The sequence below is a fragment of the Nicotiana tabacum genome, chromosome 18 (assembly GCF_000715075.1).
Source record: "Nicotiana tabacum cultivar K326 chromosome 18, ASM71507v2, whole genome shotgun sequence".
Lineage (NCBI taxonomy): Eukaryota > Viridiplantae > Streptophyta > Magnoliopsida > Solanales > Solanaceae > Nicotiana > Nicotiana tabacum.
The window spans coordinates 4,132,234-4,153,611 of NC_134097.1; the positions used below are offsets into that span (position 1 = coordinate 4,132,234).

The window sequence follows — 21,378 nt, forward strand, 5'->3', positions numbered from 1 at the left end:
GAATCGGAAAGAAAAAACGGAAACAAAAAACAAGAGAAAATGAGCCGAGTGCTTTGTAAATCTACCTCCGCACTTATTCCTTCATTAGCTTCTTCTGCTTCTGCTCATTTCAGATTCAAACACTTTCGAACTTCTTCTTCTTCTTCTTCTTCTTCATCTTCATTTTCTCCTAGGGTTTCTCGTATGGCTACCGAAGCTTCTTCGTCTTCGTCTTCGTCATCTGCATCTCCTTCTCCTTCGTCCGCCATCGATTTTCTAACTCTTTGTCACCGCCTCAAGGTACGCACTCCGGTCTCCATTTTTTTAGTGAATTTTTTTAATGCATATGAAGTTATGATATATGTAGGATCATAGGTTGTTGTTTCCATAGAGTTGTACTCTGTGCATCAGGCGCTGTACTACGCTCTACTTGAATTATCTATTTGCTTCATATTTGCATTTGCACTATTTCAGCTATTTTAGTATGTAATCGTAGCTACTATAGTATATGCATTTGCATTTGCACAGTTATTTTAGAGTGTTGTTTACGTATCATTGTACTCTATGCTATACTTGTTGTACTGCGCTGAATGTAATCCATGCCTATTTGCTTTGAAATTGCGTTGCGCTAATTGAGTTAGTTTACTATGTAATGCAGAGGTGTTGTTATCTATGTAACACTAAGTGGGCGTTTGGACATACGAATTGTAAAATTCCGGAAAAAAGTGAAAAAATTAAGTGAAAATGGTATTTGAAAATTAGAGTTGTGTTTGGATATGAATATAATTTTGGGTTGTTTTTGAATTCTTGTGAGTGATCTGAGTGAAAATTTTGAAAAATAACCTTTTGGAGTTTTTCAAATTTTCGAAAAATTACAAAATTCATATTTAAATGAAAATTAAAAATTTTATTGCCAAACACTGATTTCGAAAAAAAGTGAAAAAAATTTCATGGCCAAATAGGCTCTTGTACCGCGCTGAATGAATGTGTTTTTAATGCATATGAAGGTATGGTATACGAGGATCATAGAGTGTTGTTTACATAGAGTTCTACTCTGTGCATCACGCGTTGTACTATGCTTTACTTGAGCTATCTTTTTTACTTCATATTTGCATTTGCACTATTTAAGTTATTTTAGTATGTAATCGTAGCAGCGTTGCACTCTATGCACTTCTTGTACCGTAGTGAATATAATCCATGTCTATTTACTTTGAAATTGCGTTACGCTAATAGAGTTATTTTAGTATGTAATTGTTGCTTCCAAATGCACACGCAAGTATACGTGGTCGTACAAGTAATAAAATGATAAGTCAAGTGTCGAACCCATAGAGACTTGTGTAACTATCCACTAGTTTCACCAAGATTATTATTCAATCAAGTATTTCAGAGTTCAAAAGTGTGATTATACTAATCAATAATTCTAACAAGTAACTAAATTATCAAGCAGCAAAATAGTTGTTGTGTATTCAGTAGAGACGAATATTCCAGAGTTATGATCGATTCACCGAATCCTATTGTGTTCTAATTAACTCTCCCTATCATACAATTCACTCATGGTTGCTAATTAATCGAATAATTGATCTCGTAGTATTCTCCCGAATTCCTACTCGCCTATTCAAAATAGATTAACGCCTATATTCCTATGGAATCAATATATTAAGAACGCATTAAGATTACAATGTTTAATTAAGCACGATGACTAGGTATATTCTTATCCCAACCACAAATCTGTCCCTACTCAGAGTTAAGATCATGCTTTCTTCATTCCTTCTCTAATCTAAACGTAGCTTTCCCAAGCATAGCATAGATAGTAAATAGAACCTAACTGTTTGTCAGACAGTTAAGCAATTAATCACATAATTGAAGAAACAATAATATATTGGTGAATTATAATCAAGGTTAAGTCAATTTTAAACAACAATATTCATGGCTAAATCACAACCCCAAAACTATGGGTTTTAGCCACTCACAATAATATCAAAACAAATTCATAAGTGTTGAATAATTGGAAATACTAAGAAAAGATGAAGAAAACTGATATATCCTCGCTCCCGGATGTTCCTCGTGTGTATTTTCCCTTCAAAGTAGCGTCTTCTCTCCCAAAATAGGCTTAGTCTTGCTTTTATACGCGTTGGGTAGGGTCTTGGGCCAAAATAACCTTCTCCCGGGCAAAGTAAGAGATGTTTCCCGTCACCAGCACCCAGGGCAGCGTGGGGAGCTAGCCCTGGTTAATTTCATAATCTGCAAAGTTCGCCACAGGTAGTGCCCCACGTTGCCTGTGGCGCTACAAACGGCCCATTTCCCAATTTTTCTCCTTTTTGGCTCTAATATCGCACCTTTCGCCCCATATTGCCTCCGGATGATTCCTACATATAAAAACATAACGAATTAGCATAAATCAATACATTTCACCTCCGAAATCCACAAAACACGAGTAAAATATGAGGCGATATACATATAAATATATATACTTTAAGCCAAATATCAACACCCCACACTTAAACTCTTGCTCGCCCTCGAACAATGTGACTATCAACCACACCCCAACAACGTACACATCTCAACTAGAGAGGAGCACTTCAATTTTTAACCATACACTCTACCCTTGACTATGACTGATACCGGCAATCAAGCATGAACATACAAATTTCACATTCTTCCCGTTTTAAACATGCCCAAGTATGACATTTCAATTCAATCAATTCAAACAACCTATCTGTCACCACCCTACCTCAAGAGCCGACTCGTTACCACTAAGCACCCTCAACTCGCACACTCACCCAACAAAAGAAGTTTATAACATTACCAATCCTTCATGAGACCATGTGCCCTCACCAACAAACAAAAGAGTGAATATAGAATAGTCCACACATTCAAGTAAGCCTTTGAACATAATTTAAGGACATCACACAATTGAACAAAATTCGCGCACTCTCACAAAGAATTTATGTGCATCCCGTGGTCACACCATAAGCTTGCCCGTAGTGTACATCTCTACTAATCTAAGCCATCCAATTCTAGGATCAATTAGGACTTTAAGGTTGTAATGTAGGCTAAGGGACAGGTAGGATATATTTAGGACTAGTAACTAACCCTCCTAAGCACTTTAATACACTACACTCACAAATTGAGCACATATTCTTCTCAACCAATTCACTCGCCACAAACCATATACAACATAACCCTTTTCCAATTAAGCACTTCTATATTCCCACTAGCACGCATTAGTAAGATTAGGAGGTGTGTGTTTCTTTACATTATTTGAACTACTAATTTTTTCCTTTTTGCAATTTTTTTTCTTTTTTTCTTTATTTTTTTTTACACACACTCCATACATTAAGGTTCATCGGCTAGTGACCCTTTTTTCACAACTTTAGTGCATCTTATGGGCCATTCCATAGTTCTACTCGAAAGCTACTCCCCAATCTTTCACCTTACTTCTTTTAGCGACTAAGTGCCTTAAGGGGTAAAGGTTCAACAATCTCAAATTAAGAACAAAGTAGGGGTACGACTTGCAATGTGGGTGCCAAAGAAAAGGTCTATAGGCTCAAAGGGGCTAGCAACGAAAATTTTATTTTTAAGTGACAAGCACATCTATGATCAAGCAAGAAACACCTACGTCATCTCCTAGACTAGCACAACTTAATGATTTCGCTTCGATTAACACACGGGGCAAATTCTAGACTGTTAAATGGATATTGGGCCTAACTCAACCCCAAAAGCTAGCTCAAGAGGTGAGGATTGCCCAAGTACATATAAGGAGACCACCCATCCCCTTCATTGTCGATGTGGGACTCAACACCCCCTCTCACGCCCAGGACTGGACATCTGGAGCGTGGACAATTATAGGGGCCCAACATCGAAAAATTGGGATGGATCCTGCTCTGATACCATGTTAAATGGACATTGGGCCTAACTCAACCTCAAAAGTTAGCTCAAGAGGTGAGGATTACTCAAGTATATACTAGCACAACTTAATGATTTTGTTTCGATTAACACACGCGGAAAGTTCTAGACTACACAGGATAGCACAGAAAATTACAAATCCTCACACACACATTGCACATGACTCAATCGAGACGGTTCTGTTCAACTCTTAAGTCAAGCAAGCACATATAATTGAGAATTTTTAAGCAATATTGCACTATGTGGCATACAAGTCAAACAACTGAGAAAATACGTCATAGAATAGGCTATTTATTTTACTCGAGCATCACAATTCAATTCAAATGTATGGGAAGACAGAGCGCATGCCCTAGCCTAATGTGTCAGCACCAAATACGCCAATAGGTATCTCAGAGCAACTCAATTTCTTCCTAACCTACTCTTAAAATATAAAGTATCTGGTTCGAGCTACACCCTTGGAAAAGAACCGGCGCTAAAAAAAAATCAAGGGATACTACCTAACTATCCTAAAATGAAAAACTTTTTGGTGTTTTTAATCGGACTTTAATCCCTCAAGAAAATGAAAAAAATTCTTTTTTATTTTTCGTTTTTGTTTTGTATTATTAGGTTAATACCCATACCCATAAAACCCGACCCATATACCCATCTATCCTAACATTATAACCCATACCCATTCCCACCACAAATTAAAATATAACTCAAATTTCCCAAAAACCCAAATACCCGTTACACTCTATCTCTCTCACGCTCTCTTTCTGCCACGATTCCCTTCCCACCTCTCTCAAGTTTTTCAAGTTTTTCTTGCTTGCTTTCGGTCTCAATCATCAAGGTACGTTCCCTCTTCTCCATTAATTTTTTTTTGTGAGTAAGTTCCCCATTTCCCCTCCAAACGCCCCAAACCCCAAGTCCCCATTAGTGTTTCTTTGGAGTTTTTTGCTATGGTGGGTGACCCTATTGTGCAATGAAATTGGTTGTGACAACTTTGTTATTGTGTTGTATACGGAGTAGTAAACTAGAATTCCCTCAACTTCGTTGAAATTTGGGAGGGCCACCATGTTCCACCATTGCTAAACTAAGTTGCACACACTTCACGCCCACAATGTGTTTGATAAAATGTTTGAATGAGTACTTTGTGCACCGGTGAAGTCTGAGTAACCGAGTGTAGTTGTATGTGATATCGAGCTAAGTGTGGGGTGTTTGGGGATGGTTGTACATAATTCGGAGTTTGGCTTTGATGTGCACATGTCGCCCACACCATGTATCTTGTATTATGTATGTTGTAGCACTTTGTAGAATTAGCTAATGTAGTGTAGCAATTGTAGAGATTAAGTACCATAGGCCACTTGCTTGCATTAAGGCTAAATCACTTCGCCATGATCGACCATTTGAATTGTGTGGCATAGTTCGTGAGTTATAATTGTGCGGCATGGGGAAGTCTTGAGTACCCGTTGCCTTGTGGTGCAACACTTGTGCGTTTTTAAACCACGATTGTGAGTATAGTACATTGAGCCTTCGGTTTTAAGTGTGAGTATAGCACATTGAGCCTTCTAGTTTTATAAAGAAAAAGAAAAAAAAATCAGAAAAATCTCGGGCTTTTCCCGATTAAAATCACCTAACTATCCTAAAATGAAAAATCATTTTGGTGTTTTTAGTCGGACTTTAATCCCTTAAGAAAATTGTCCAAAAGATCCATCATCGGGAAAAGTCCAAGCTTTTTCTGATTTTTTTTCTTTTTCTTTATAAAACTAGACCAAGTAAAAAACTACTAACAAAAAAAAATTATACAATTTATACAATTTGCATCACAAGAAGTAGTTCTCCCACCCGACACTTAGCATATGCATAATCTCCTATGCATGAAAAAAATGTAAAGCAAAGTAGGGTGAAAAGAAAACTCCATGCTAGTCGGATTCCTCCTCAGCATGCCCGCCATCCGCATCTTCGGCCTCATCATCATGATCAGCTCCCAGGGGCACCAAAGCTATGTGCCCCGTGACGTCATCACCAATCTCATCCTCCGTGTCAGAGCTTTGTAAGTGTTTACGTCCTCCGACGGGTTAACGGGACTGCCGGGTGCAATCCCCAACATCTCTTCGGAAGAACTAGACAAATCATTGCGTAGATGCATACGCTCTTCGTCTGATACCCCCATCCTGCTCATGATCACATTTAAGGAGTTATAGAGATACCTGTTGAAGTTCTCGTCCCTCTCATTCCATGCTGTCTGGGTAAGCTTAGACGTAGTCTCCAACAAAGATGTGATGTCCATCAACCCCTTAGGAGCCTCCACAACCTCATCATACACGGGGAATTCAGGCACCTCCCGGGAAAGCATATACTGCATGAGCAAGTTGCCAAAGAAGAATCTCTTGATCTGTCGCCCAAATCGTGTGTGGGCCATCTTCCCAAGCATGATCTCACCCACATTGATGGGTTGCCCAGTTATCAGAAAAATATCACGCACCCTCGAGCTCGAGTGCATTCGTTGTTGTGTTCAACTAGCATGAGTCGGGCCTGCACGAAATTATGCCAGACCTTGGCGGTCTTGTTGAAATCGAAGTGGACCATCTCAAGATGGGCATCGCCCTTAGTTCTAGTCCACTAGGCATTCGAATCAACGCCACAAAGAGTGACGTATCGCCTTATAGCTTGGTCTTTTGACAAATTTGTGTAGCCTCCGCGGGTTAGAGTTCTCAACCCCCAAAAATTCAAATAAGTCCGCCTATCCATTGGCACCTCCTTTCCACGAACACATGACATGAACAAGTCCGCATTCCAATTGGCATACAGTTCTCGCACCATGCTCAAATTTGCATGGCCGGGGCACTCGAGGAACTTATCCATCCTCATTTCTTGCAACCGGGCAAGCACGTCCGGGAAGTTCTTTTCCAAAGCTTTCATATTAATGCCCATCTCGGAGACGTACGACACAAAGATATTATGCCATTGGATGGCATCATCATGAACTAGATCCAAACGAGGCCTTGGTCTCAATGGAGCCGTCGTCGATCCGTCGGCAACTTGTTTCCCTTTCGCTTGCCTAGATGATCCTTCCCCCTGCTTGCGCTTTTGGGAGTGGGAGCAGTGGTTGAGGACTTCCCTACTCCCTTGCCCTTGTTTGCACTATCACGAGCCATATCAACCTATAACACACATAATCATGAGTGTGAGAAGGAATCAAGAAATCCGTCTTAGGTTATCGTGAGGGGCAAAGATGACCCCATGCCTAAAACCGAAGGCTCAATGTACTATACTCACAATCGTGGTTTAAAATCGCAAAGTGTTGCACTACAAGGCAATGGGTACTCAAGACTTTCCATGCCGCACAATTATAACTCACGAACTATGCCACACAATTCAAGTGGTCGATCATGGCGAAGTGATTTAGCCTTAATGCAAGCAAGTGACCTATGGTATTTAATCTCTACAATTGCTACACTACATTAGCTAATTCTACAAAGTGCTACAACATACATAATACAAGATACATGGTGTGGGTGACATGTGCACATTAAAGCCAAGCTCCGAATTATGTACAACAATCATCCCCAAACACCCCACACTTAGCTCGATATCATATACAACTACACTCGGTTACTCAGACTTCACCGGTGCACAAAGTACTCATTCAAACATTTTGTCAAACACATTGTGGGCATGAAGTGTGTGCAACTTAGTTTAGCAATGGTGGCCATCCCAAATTTCAACGAAGTGGAAGGAATTCTAGTTTACTACTCCGTATACAGCACAACAACAAAGTTGTCACAACCAATTTCATTGCACAATAGGGTCACCCACCATAGAAAGAAACACTAATGGGGTTTGGGGCGTTTGGAGGGGGAATGGGGAACTTACTCACAAAATAAAATTTATGGAGAAGAGTGAACCTACCTTGATGATTGAGGACGAAAGCAAGCAAGAAAAACTTGAGAGAGGGGGGAAGGGAATCGCGGCAGAAAGAGAGCGTGAGAGATAGAGTGTAACGGGTATTTGGGAAATTTGAGTTATGCTTTAATTTGTGGTGGGTATGGGTTATAATGTTAGGATAGATGGGTCGAGTTTTATGGGTATGTGTATTAACCTAATAAAACGAAAAAAAATTAATACTTACCTCCCAACGCCCCAAGCTAGGCCTGGCGTTGGGGGCTTCGAGTATTCTGTAGGCGCTGTTTTGGCAATTTATCAGTTTTTTTTTAATAGATCCCCCAAGCACTTTATATATCCAATTTACATGCCCACACCATTCTACCTATAATTTCTATGTCTACAAAGAAAATACAAGCTCTAGTCTAATCTAACTAAAAATTTAAAAAGCTAAACTATGAAAGCAATAAAAATTGAGTTGCCTTCCAACAAGCGCATGATTTAACATCGCAGCACGATGCAAGACCTCGCTTACTCATCAACGAGTACTACTTTGGTCTTCTCACGATCAATGATTCCTCCCCAATAGAGCTCGACTCTGTGTCCATTCACTAAAAAAAAATTTTCACCATTTAAAGCGCGCAGCTCAGTTGCATCATAAGGAGTGACTCTCACCACCTCAAATGGACCTGAACACCTCGATTTTAACTTCACAGGAAACAACTTGAGTCTAGAATTGAACAATTGTACCTGTTGGCCCGGTTCGAAGTGGCGTAGCTTGATACGCTTGTCATGACATCTTTTCGTTTTCTCTTTGTAAAGCTTAGCATTTTCATAAGCGTGCAGCCTGAACTCATTCAACTGCATGAGTTTCTTCTCCCCCGCGGCTTCAAAGTCCATATTCAACTTTTTAATGGCCCAGTACGCCTTGTGTTCAAGTTCAACATGCAAGTGACATGCCTTCCCATAAACAAGCTTATACGGCGACGCCGCAATTGGTATTTTGTATGCAGTTCTATATGCCCACAAGGCATCATCTAACTTTGCAGCCCAATCCTTCCTATTCACACTCATTGTCTTCTCTAATATTTGTTTTATTTCTCTGTTGGACACCTCAACTTGTCCACTTGTTTGCGGATGATATGCCGTGGCAATTCTATGGCGGACTCCATATTTAGCTAAAAGGTTATTCAACAACCGATTGCAAAAATATATCCTTTCATCACTAATCAAAGCGCGTGGAGTCCCAAACCTCAAGAATATGTTCTTCACAAAAGCAGCTACCACCTTGGCATCATTGATTGGCAATGTGATCGCCTCTACCCATTTCGACACGTAGTCAACTGCTAGCAAGATATATTTGTTTCCTCTGGACAATGGGAACGATCCTATAAATTCTATCCCACACATAAAAAATCTCTACCTCCTAGATGTTATTCAACGTCATCTCATGCCTCTTTGTGATTGTCCCTGTTCTTTGACACTGGTCACACTTCTTAACAAATGCATGGGCATCCTTAAACAATGTTGGCCAAAAGAACCCAAATTGTAGCACCTTTGCAGCTGTCCTATCGCCTCCATGATGGCCCCCATAAGGCGAGGCGTGGCAATCATACTACACTAATTCCACCTCCTTTTCTGGAATGCACCTCTTCATCAATTGATCAGCACACTGTTTGTACATGAATGGCTTATCTCAGTAGTAGAAGTTTACTTCATGTAGAAACCTCTTTCTAGCTTCAGATCCAATTTCAGGGGGAAGTACCCCACTCTCCCCCCACTCACAAGATAATTCACATAGTCCTCGTACCATGGGGATGGTCTTGGGTGATAGCAAAAAGTTGCTTATCAGGGAATGCCTCCTTAATTTGTCCACCTTCCTCCGTATGCTTATGATTTTCCAACCTTGATAGATGGTCAGCTACTTGGTTTTTTGTGCTCTTTCGATTTCGTATTTCTATGTCAAATTCCTGCAACAACAAAACACAGCGCATCAATCTAGCCTTGGATTCTTTTTTGTAAATAGATACTTGATTGCTGCATGATCGGTATGGACTATGACTTTTGTTCCCACCAAGTATGCCCAAAATTTCTCAAAGGCCCACAACGGCCAACAACTCATTTTCCGCAGTGATGTAATTCAGCTGTGCATCATCAAGAGTCTTACTCGCATAGTAGATGGATTGTCCTTCCTTTGGCCTAGCACTGCCCCAATAGCATGGTCACTTGCATCGCACATAAGTTCAAATGGTAAGGATCAATCTGGTGCTGCAATGATGGGGGCAACCACCAACTTCCTTTTTAGCTCTTCGAATGCCTTCAGGCAGGTTTCATCAAAATTGAAGGTTACATCCTTTTCAAGCAACCTGCACAAAAGAGTAGCAATTTTTGAAAAATCTTTAATAAAGCGTCTATAGAATCCCGCATGTCCCAAGAACTCCGGACACCCTTCACAGAAATGTGTGGAGGTAATTTTTCAACCGCCTCTACCTTCGCCTTATCAACTTCAATGCCACTCCTTGACACTCTGTGGCCCAACACGATGCCTTCTTGTACCATAAAATGACATTCTTCCCAATTTAACACCAAATTTGTTTCTTCACATCGGGCCAGCACCTTGCTCAAATTCTTCAAACAATCATCATAAGAAGACCCAAATGCTGAAAAATCATTCATGAAGACTTCCACAGATTTTTCCACCATATTAGTGAAAATAGCCAGCATGCACCTCTGGAAAGTGGCCGGTGCATTACAAAAACCAAACGGCATTCGCTTGAAAGCGAAAGTACCATAAGGACAAGTAAAAGTGGTCTTCTCCTGATCCTCTGGGCATATGGCAATCTGGTTGTACCCCGAATAACCGTCAAGGAAGTAATAATATTCATGCCCCGCCCATCTGTCCAACATTTGGTCAATGAATGGAAGTGGGAAGTGGTCCTTGCGGGTTGCTTTGTTGAGCCTTCTGTAGTCAATACAAACTCTCCACCCCGTCACGGTGCGATTCATTTTTCTCATTCTCTACCACAGTTATCCCCCCTTTTTGGGCACACATTGCATTTGGCTTACCCAGTTGCTGCAAGAGTTAAGAAAGATGATACATTCATCGAGCCACTTAATTACTTCCTTGCTCACGACCTCTTTCATAATGGGATTTAATCTCCTTTGTTGCTCAACATTGGGGTGGTGTCCATCTTCCAGAAAGATTTTATGCATGCAAAATGATGGACTGATTCCTTTGATGTCAGTAATTGTCCACCCAATAGCCTTTTTATGCTCACGAAGTACTCTGAGCAATTTTTCTTCTTGCACATCGGTCAAGCTGGATGAGATAATCACTGGCAATGTCTCATAGTTCCCCAAATAAGCATAGCACAGATGCGCTGGAAAGGGCTTAAGCTCTAGCTTTGGAGCTTCTTCAATAGATGGCTTAGGAGGGGTCAGAGTAATAGGTTTGTCTAACTCCTCAAATCTCCAAAACCCATGGACATAACTGCAAGACATGTTTAGTACTTGCTCAATTTCTTCTATCATCTCATATTCAGTGTCTTCTTCATCCCCAATCAAGGCTCGTTCAAGAGGATCTTTGGGGCTCATATAAGGCACCAATGACGTCACATCACTTTCCACCATAGAAATCATGGATAGCTCTTCACAGTGGGCTGGCAATCTGAGTGCTTTATACACATTGAATACCTCCACTTGGTCACTCACTCTCATCGTCTTCTTTCCTTCGCATACATCAATAATAGCTCGCCCGTGGCTAGGAACGGACGCCCCAAAATAAATGGGACTTGCTGATCAGGCCTATAGTCCAAGATAATAAAATCCGCAGGGAATATGAAAGAACTAACACATCTTCAATCACTCCTTCAGGATGAACAAGGGAGCGATCAACCAACAACAACAACATACCCAGTATTGTCAACCTCTCACACCTCCTCACCGGGGCGTTTGTGCTCATCCTCCTCCTTACATGACTAAACCACCTAAGCAGCGCTTCCCGTATCTTGTCCTCAACAGGGGCCACATCCACCTTGTCGCGAATAACCTCATTCCTAATCTTATCTAACCTAGTGTGCCCGCACATCCATTTCAACATCCTCATCTCTGCTACCTTCATCTTCTGGACATGAGCGATTTTGACTGGCTAACACTCCGCCCCATACAACATAGTCGCTCTGACCACCACTCTATAGAACTTACATTTAAGTTTCGGTGGCACCTTCTTGTCACACAAAACACTGGAAACGAGTCTCTATTTCATCCATTCCGCCACAATACGATGTGTGACATCTTCATCAATCTCCCTATCCCCCTGAATAATAGACCTAAGGTACTTAAAACTTAATCTCTTAGGGATGACCTACGAAGCTAGCCTCACCTTCCTGAGTCTCACCACTGAATTTACACTCCAAGTATTCTATCTTGGTCCTGCTCAACTTGAAACCTTTAGACTGGGTCTGCCTCCATACCTCTAACTGCGCGTTCACACCGCCTCGTGTTTCGTCAATCAATACAATATCATCTGCAAATAGCATGCACCACGACACCTTCCCTTGGATGTGGCGCGTCAGTACATCCATTGCCGGGGTAAACAAAAAAGGGCTGAGTGTCGACCCCTGATGCAACCCCATCATGACCGGAAAATGGTCCGAGTCCCCACCCACCGTCCTCACTCGGGTCTTTTCTCCATCGTACATGTCCGTAATCACCTTAACATAGGCAACAAGTACTCCTCTAGCCTCCAAACATTTCCACAAAACCTCCATCAGGACTTTATCGTACGCCTTTTCTAAGTTGATGAACACCATATGCAAGTCCTTCTTCCTCTCCCTATACTGCTCCATCAATTTCCTAACAAGGTGGATGGCTTTGGAAGTCAAACGCCCCGGCATAAACCCGAACTGGTTCTCGGAAATAGAAGGGAGCGATCAACCAACTGTAAAATTAACGTGGTTGGGCGCGGCTCACCCAACCCTAATTGTCTGAACACCGATAGCGGTATCAAATTGATGCTTGCCCCAAGATCACACAAAGTTCACCCGACTGCGTGCTTACCAATCGAGATTTGGATAGTGAAACTACCCGGATCCTTCAGTTTCTGAGGTAGTTTGCTTTGAATTCTTGAGCTACATTCTTCAGTGAGTGCCACGGTCTCGAACTCTGTCAACCTCCTTTTATTTGCCACTATGTCCTTGATGTATTTGGCATATTTGGGCACTTCTTGCAAAATGTCTACCAGCGGAATATTGATCTGCACCTGCTTCAAAATATCAAGAACCCTTTTATAGGCTGCATTATCCTTCACTTTCTACAATCTCTAAGGGAATGGAGATGGTGGCCTCGCAACTGATAGTGGGGGTTGCTTAGCCACCGCCTATTCAGTTGGCTTCTTTGACTCATTTGCTTTTTCTAATTCTGCTTCTATGGTTGATGGTTTCTCAGGAAAGGTCACTTGCTTCCTCTTTTTCGACGGGATTTTTTCTAATTGTCTCCCATTCCTCAATGACACAATATTAATAGATGCCTTAGGATTAGCCTCAGTGTCGCTTGGAAGAGCCCAGTTGGTCGATTATTTTGAGCACTTGCAAGTTGCCCCACTTGTCTCTCCAAATTTTGAATCGCTGCTGCCTGAGCCTGCTGATCAACCATTAATTTCTTTAGCATCTCCTCAAGGTGACTCGTCGGGTTTGTAGGTTGTTCAGCCTGAGGTGGTCTATATTGCTGTTGAGGAGCTTGTGACCTGTATTGATTCTGAGCACCTTGGGTTCCACCCCAAGAAAATTTTGGGTGGTTCCTCCGGTTAGGATTGTAAGTGTTCCCATACTGATTTGTATGGCCCTTATTTGCATTACCCACAAAACAGACAGACTCTGGATTAATTGGGCATAAGTGGCTCGTGTGACCCTCTCCACATACTTCACAAAATATTTGAACCTGTTGCATTGTCTGGGCTTGTTGCTTGTTAATAACCAAGGTCATCTGATTGACTTGGTTGGCCAATGTGACAATATGCGTTGATAATGCAGAGACGACATCTAACTCGAGAACCCCTGCAGATTTTTGTACTGTGTGTCTGCCCATCTCTCCTTGCCAATCAGGATTGCTTTTGGAGAATTTGTTCAATAATGCATATATCTCATCGAAGCTTTTCTCCCGCACTTGACCTCCCGCAGCAGCATCCACCACAATCTTTGTCTCGGGATGTAGCCCTTCTATGAAAGTGTGAGCTAACACTTCATTTGCCTGATTGTGATGAGGACAGTCTCTGAGCAGCCCCTTGAACCTTTTCCAAGCTGAGTATAAAGACTCCCCCGATTTCTGTTTGAAGGCGACTATTTGCAGTTTTACCTGAAGGAAAGAACCTTGCCAAAAGTTTCCTCGCCAGATCATTCCATGATGTTATAGAATTGGCTGGTTCCGCCTTCAACCATCGCTTTGCTTCGCCCAACAGAGAGAATAGGAACAGTGTGAGCCTCACATAGTCTGGAGTGACTGTTAGTGATATAAGTATCACTAATCTCCAAGAAGTTCAGGATGTGCTGTTGTGGATCCTCGTGTGAAAGACCCATAAACTGCCCATTCGCATGTAGCAGCTGGATCATGCTCTGTTTCAGCTCAAAGTGCCCAGTGATTTTGGGCTTCACGATGCTGGAGGTGATATTAGCAATGTTGGGCATCGCCACCTCCTGAACAACCATATGTTGCTCCTTTGCCATGTCCACAGGAAATTGAACAAGTGCCTGAAGATTATTTGTGTCCCTTGCTTCCCTCAACCTCCTGTGAAATGTTCTCTCAGGTTCAGGGTTAAAGCGTTGAAGTCAACCTCCTGGCTTCCTGAGAGCAGAGCAACCAATAAGAAATGTTAGACTTGACGAAATAAACAACTAAAGTAAAAACTAGAAAGTAGTCAATATTCAAGTCCCCGACAACGGCGCCAAAAACTTGTTGCTCCCAAACGCACATGCAAGTATACGTGGTCGTACAAGTACTAAAATGATAAGTCGAGTGTCGAACCCATAGAGACTTGTGTAACTACCCACTAGTTTCACCAAGATTATTATTCAATCAAGTATTTCAGAGTTCAAAAGTGTGGTTATACTAAGCAATAATTCTAACAAGTAACTAAATTATCAAGCAGCAAAAATAGTTGTGTATTCAGTAGAGATGAATATTCTAGAGTTGTGATCGATTCACCAATCCTATTTTGTTCTAATTAACTCTCCCTATCATACAATTCACTCATGGTTGCTAATTAATCGAACAATTGCTCTCATAGTATTCTCCCGAATTCCTACTCGCCTATTCAAAATAGATTAACGCCTATATTCCTATGGAATCAATATATTAAGAACGCATTAAGATTACGATGTTTAATTAAGCACGGTGATTATGTATATTCATATCCTAACCACAAATTCTCCCCCCTCAAAGTTAAGATCATGCTCTCTTCAATTCTTCTCTAATCTAAACGTAGCTTTCCCAAGCATAACATAGATAGTAAATAGAACCTAACTGATGGCCAGAAAATTAAGCAATTAATCACAGAATTGAAGAAACAACCATTTATTGGTGAATTGTAATCAAGGTTAAGTCAACTTTAAACAACAATATTCATGGCTAAATCACAACCCCAGAACTATGGGTTTTAGCCACTCATGATAATATCAAAACAAGTTCTCAAGTGTTGAATAATTGAAAATACTAAGAAAAGATGAAAAAAACTGAAATATCCTCGTTCCCGGATGTTCCTCGTGTGTATTTTTCCTTCAAAGTGGCGTCTCCTCTCCCAAAATAGGCTTATTCTTGCTTTTATATGCGTTGGGTAGGTCTTGGGCCGAAATAATCTTGTCCCGGGCAAAGTAGGAGATTTTTCCAGTCACCAACTCCCAGGGTAGCGTGGCGCGCTAACCCTAGCGTGGGTTAATTTCATAATTTGCAAACTGTGTCGCAGGTAGCGCCCCACGCTGCCTGTGGCGCTACAAACGGCCTCTTTCCCAATTTTTCTCCTTTTTGGCTCTAATCTCGCACCTTTCGTCCTATATTGCATCCGAATGATTCCTACATATAAATATACCACGAATTAGCATAAATCAATACATTTCAGATCCAAAATCCACGAAACACGAGTAAAATATGAGGCGATATACATATAAATATATATATACTTTAAGCCAAATATCAGTAATGCAAAGGTGTTGAACTCTATGTGACACTTATTGTTCCGCGCTGAATGAATGTGTTTAGGTTCCATGAAATGACGGTGTAAAATATAATACTTTAAAGGTAATTGCACGTAACTCTATTTAATAATAACATTGTGAAGGTGTAAACTATATTTACACGATCATGTCACTTTAAATGTAATTGCATGTAATTCTATTTAATAACATTGATTAGTAACCTTGAATAAAGTGACATGTCACTTTAAATGTAATTGCATGTAATTCTATTTAATAACATTGATTGGTAACCTTGAATAAATGGTAAGTACTGTTTTAAATTGTACTGATGGTATAAACAAAATTGTTACACTATCGGTGTATATAACTCAAATGCTAAATGTAATCCTTGTCATGTCTATTAGGGTTTGAAAGATTATACCAGTAACTAATCCATTTTATGCTGTCTAGTTTATGCTTTGTTTATATTTTTAGAATTATGCTAATGTGTAAAGTATGCTTTTGCTTACAAGCCAATGTCATTTGTGGTGAAGCTCTTTAATTATTGAACTGCTTAGTATTTTTTAAGGTAGTGTATGTATATCTCTTAAAATATATGACAGCGTTGTGCTAATAGCCTATAGTAGCTCTTTTATATTCACAACTTCATGTAACCATTCTTTTCACGCTGTTATCTTATCCCTTTCCATGTGATCTTTTGTGTATTCTGAGCTAAACTTTCGTGTTTGGAATCGTGATCAGACGACAAAGAGGGAAGGTTGGGTACGTAGAGGGGTTAATGCTCCAGAGTCTATAGCTGATCACATGTACCGTATGGGAGTGATGGCTCTTATTGCTGCTGACCTTCCTGGTGTTGATCGTGACAAGTAAGCGGTTTTAATAATAATCATTTGTTTTATCAGTACAACATTCCTGTATTTGTGTTTCCACCAAATGTGTGGATTGTTTTAGAGGATGATGCATGCTTTTTCTTCCAAATTTAGGTGTGTAAAGATGGCAATTGTGCATGACATTGCAGAAGGTGAGGCTCTCGTTTATGATTGTTCATTTCTATTTTCTTTGCTTTTATGGCTATGACATGAAATAGGCTGATAGCATCTTGTAGCATCTTTCCATGAAAAATTGTTTTTTCTTTTTGGGATTCTTCTCTTATTTAATTGTGACATGTGTCATTAATTATTTCGTGCTATTACGAGCTTTCTGATACAAGATTTAATTAAGAATCGAAGGTAGGGTATAAGAAATGGAGGATTACTTATAAACGCATAAGCTTGTCAACTCTTATACTCTGGAACTGGAAGAATATTTCAAGTTTGCCCTTTGATATTACTTCCTTGGATAATGACATTGACTATTGATCTACAAGTTTTATTAAATGGGAAGAAAGAAACCATTAGAACATGAACATCGAATTTTGTCTGTATTTGCATCATCAATCGTTTTCACTTAAATATTTTTCTCGTGTAACCCTGTGAAAATGAGGTTAAACTTTCAGAAGACATTGTTCACTTTCATCCAATGATCTTCCTACTAACAATGTCTTGTATAGACTTGGCAACACAATCGTCTATCTCTTGGGTCTTCTAATCCTATGGGCCTTTGATTTGGAAAATTTGGTAGCTTCTTATTTAACATTCTTTGTCAAATATTTTCTTGTGTTTCTACTGAACAGCAATTGTTGGAGATATTACTCCTGCTGATGGAATTTCAAAAGATGAAAAGAGCAGACGAGAGCGAGCAGCACTAGAAGACATGTGTAAACTTTTAGGTGGAGGACCCCGAGGTATTGCTTCTCTTCTCCATTGAGTTTTTTGCCAACTAGCTCGTGCATCTAAAGATTGAGCTTTCATCTATTCTCTTGTTTATTATTTACCGTTGGGCAATTGCAGCCAAGGAGATCAGTGACTTGTGGATGGAATATGAAGAAAATTCTTCTTTAGAAGCCAAAGTTGTAAAGGATTTTGATAAGGTATTGTATGTTACCAAAGTTTGAATATGTCCCATCTATATGGGTGTTTATGCTGACGTGTTTCACTTTATTTTACATGGGGATAAACATATAAGTTTACTCATCATTGTATCTTGTCTTCCTCTCTTAACGCCTTGTTCGTCACTGCATCTTGTTTTCCAATATGCACAGAAAATGTTCAGGGCAAACTCAATTAGCACCCAAACGTGATTTGGTAAACATATAAGTTAACTCATTGTTGTATCTTGTCTTTCTTTTTTAACGCCATGCCTGTCACTACATCTTGTTTGCCAATATGCATAAAAGATGTTCAGGACAAACTCAATTAGCATTCGGGCTTTTTTTTTTTGACTGATACTCTGATAGTCTGTTAGCATTCAGACTTGATTGTTTAGTAAGAGTCTTGTTCATGATAACAGAGTTGCTATGCACGGTTGACTGTTTATTGTTTAAACACCTAGTAGAACTCTTCACATTTTTCCTTTCTCAAGTAGCACACTTCTTCTCTATAAAAAACTTTATAGTGCCAGACTTTTCTCTAGTATTTCAGCCTCCAAGAAGCTTAAAGCTAGTTTTGGAATACCCATCCTCTTACCTTATTTAAAAAAGAAAAAGAGGATATTCATTCTGTTTCCATGAGGTGATGCTATCCATGGAGAGTGATCACTTTTGTCAGCTTAATGCACTGCTCTCTGTTAGACTGATATGTCGTTTTCTTTCAGGTGGAGATGATACTTCAGGCATTGGAATATGAAAATGGTAACTTCCTGTTTCTCTCTTTTCCTCCTTGGATTTCGGATGTATACGTGATATATAGTACTCCTTCTGTCTATTTTATATGAAACTCTTCTTTTTGGTCTCTCCGAAAGAGAATGATACCTTTCTATATTTTGTAGCTCCTTAACTTTAAACTTAAAATTTTCCATTTTACCCTTAGTAGCATGCTCGTATAGCCATAGAAATGTCATGGAATATATAAGACGGCAAATTTTAGGGTACTTTTGGTATGTGCTAGAAGTCTTCCTTTCTTTCTTAACCTCTGTGTTCAGCCAAACACCACTATATAAAATTAAATGGAGGGAGTAATATATATGTCTACATCCCCCCCCCCCCCCAAACCACCAACACAACCAAAAAAAAAAAAAAAAAAAAAGTCCCATATTATACAGGTTTTGAGGAAAAATCAATCAATATCGACAGTCACATTTCTCAAAATTCTCCTAGTTTGTGTATTTTTTGTATTTCCTGAACTTAGTTTTCATACTGCATCCTTCTGCATGAGAAATATACACATCACAGTGATATCCTTGGCATTTAGTGATTGTGCTATTAAATTGTAAGAGCTCTCTTGAGAATTAAATCAAAACACACAGATCCTAACATTCGGATAATTTCAATTTATTTTCTAGTTTATATATACCTAGGGGTGGCTCTAATGTTATAGATAATAAGGCATGTGCCTTAGGCCCCCAAATTTGAGGGGCCTATTTTCTAGAAATAACCGGTTTATAGGTATTTCTTTTAAAAATACAAAAGTAGATTTTTTCCATATAAAAGGTAAGAAATGTTTTAGGTATGTGAAAATTTAGGCCTCACAGTAAGCTTTAGCTTTAGGCCACATATGTGCTCAAGCTGCCTTTGTATGTACCTGATGCAATTTATACTCTTTAAGATGTGCATTACTAATCTTTCAAAAAAATACAAGGTGTTCACATTTGTAATAAATACAGACTGATGTGTGGCTGCGTAAGCTGTTTGTCTCTTGACATCTGGACTAATCCCTCTGCCATGAGAAGTTGCCTTCAAACTAATGCTACTTTTTCTGTCATGCAGAGCAAGGAAAGGATTTGGAGGAATTTTTCCAGTCAACTGCAGGTGCCATGTTTAACATTTTTATTATTTAACTGCAGTTCCAGTCTGAGTTTTAAATTCTAGTCATTCTATTTTTTGTGCTGCCGTGTGTGTACTTTAGACCTAGACCCTTTCCCATCATAACCTACTATTGTCTTTCCATTCTGACCTGATCATGCATCCTGTCTTAGATTTGCCAAATCAGTGGTTAACTATTGAGCTTGGAATTCAGAATACCATTCAATTGTCTGAACTCTGGACATTTACATCTGAATTTGTTAGATGATTAGTGAATGACATAATATTGCCATTTTATTGGAACATTCAAGTTGTTCGAAGTTGGTATTGAAGTTTTATGGATAGTCCCCCCTCCTTCCCCTCCTGAATATGAGTATCTTGTAACTAGATTTGAATTCTGTTCCTTGGAGAATTTAAGTTCGTAGAGTTTGCATATGCAGTAGAGTTGTCTGCACCGGTGGATTTAGGTTCTCTTGGAAAGGATTGTCTGATAACCAAAAGATTGAGGAGACCTATGTAGCATAGATTTGCAAAATAAAATTTCTCAAAAAGAGGCATGAAAGATATACTCATTATATTCTCTTGTTTTCAGTCAGATTGTGTATATATATATATATGGTATGTCTTTGTGTGTACTTGGTCCCTCTGATGAATTGAGTCACTTGTGCTATGCTAGGGTTTAATCAGGTTACCTTTTTACTGTAACCACATTTAACTTGAGTAGTTACAAGAGAAAAATTTAAATCCAGAAAATTGGTAGTCGAAAGTCATCGTAATGATGATGTTACTAGTTTAATAAAGTGGAGAATTTCCTTGCTTTGAGACTTGAAGCTGTTATATTCTTCTTCTTATTCTTCTTTTGTATCGATCGATTTTGATAATAGCCCGTGCTTACCTTTGGTAAAAAGATGCAATCTTTGACAACGCATAACATGTCTGCAGGAAAGTTCCAAACGGACGTGGGCAAAGCTTGGGCTGCAGAGGTAGCATCAAGAAGAAAGAAATCCAACTGAAATGATGTGGTAGTCAACTGGATTACAATTTGCACCAGCTCTATTGCTGATGACCCAAATTCTAACTAGGTAGGTGGAATGATCAGTGCTTATTTCTTGTCTTGTCATGTTGAAAATTAAAACATATATTTGACGTATCAGTCCAAATGGTTCCAACTACAGGATCACTGAATCACTATGCAGAAACTGACATTGAAATGGTTCTCTACAATTTGCAACAGGAACACTGAGCCCCATGGTGTATAGGGCTGGACATCATCTTACATGCTATAAGAAGAGTTTGCATACTTGTTCTTTTGCTTAAAAAGGTTCCGCGATAGGGAAATCCTAAACTTGGTGATATTTGTTCAATTTTGTTATTTTGAATTCCTCTATTTCGATTTCCAGTAAATATGCTAGATGCTAAAACTGAAACTTGGAAGATGATTTGATCGTAGGTGGACAAGAATTTCATCCTAGAAGTAATAACTTTAACCGGATATGCGATGAAAATATAATAATGCTAGAAAGCTTCAAAGTTTTCTGCTATATTGTGACAAAAATGTATTAAAACAGTATATTGTAATCCAAGCAGTTATGATGCATGTTTGAACGT

General features: G+C 39.6%; 1 protein-coding gene across 2 annotated transcripts; it reads left to right on the forward strand.

Annotated features, from left to right (window-relative positions):
• On the forward strand, positions 1-21,378 carry LOC107800937 (uncharacterized). Of its 2 annotated transcripts, none has more exons than XM_016624209.2 (9): positions 1-279; positions 16,674-16,798; positions 16,916-16,953; positions 17,605-17,715; positions 17,822-17,901; positions 18,624-18,660; positions 19,735-19,776; positions 20,713-20,852; positions 20,946-21,378. In XM_016624209.2, the coding sequence occupies exons 1-8, from the start codon at positions 40-42 to the stop codon at positions 20,781-20,783; spliced, it is 744 nt and encodes a 247-aa protein (XP_016479695.1). In that variant the 5' UTR covers positions 1-39; the 3' UTR covers positions 20,784-20,852; positions 20,946-21,378. The 2 variants fall into 2 exon arrangements, with proteins under 2 accessions (XP_016479695.1, XP_016479693.1); XM_016624207.2 differs by having other exon boundaries at positions 4-279; positions 21,005-21,378.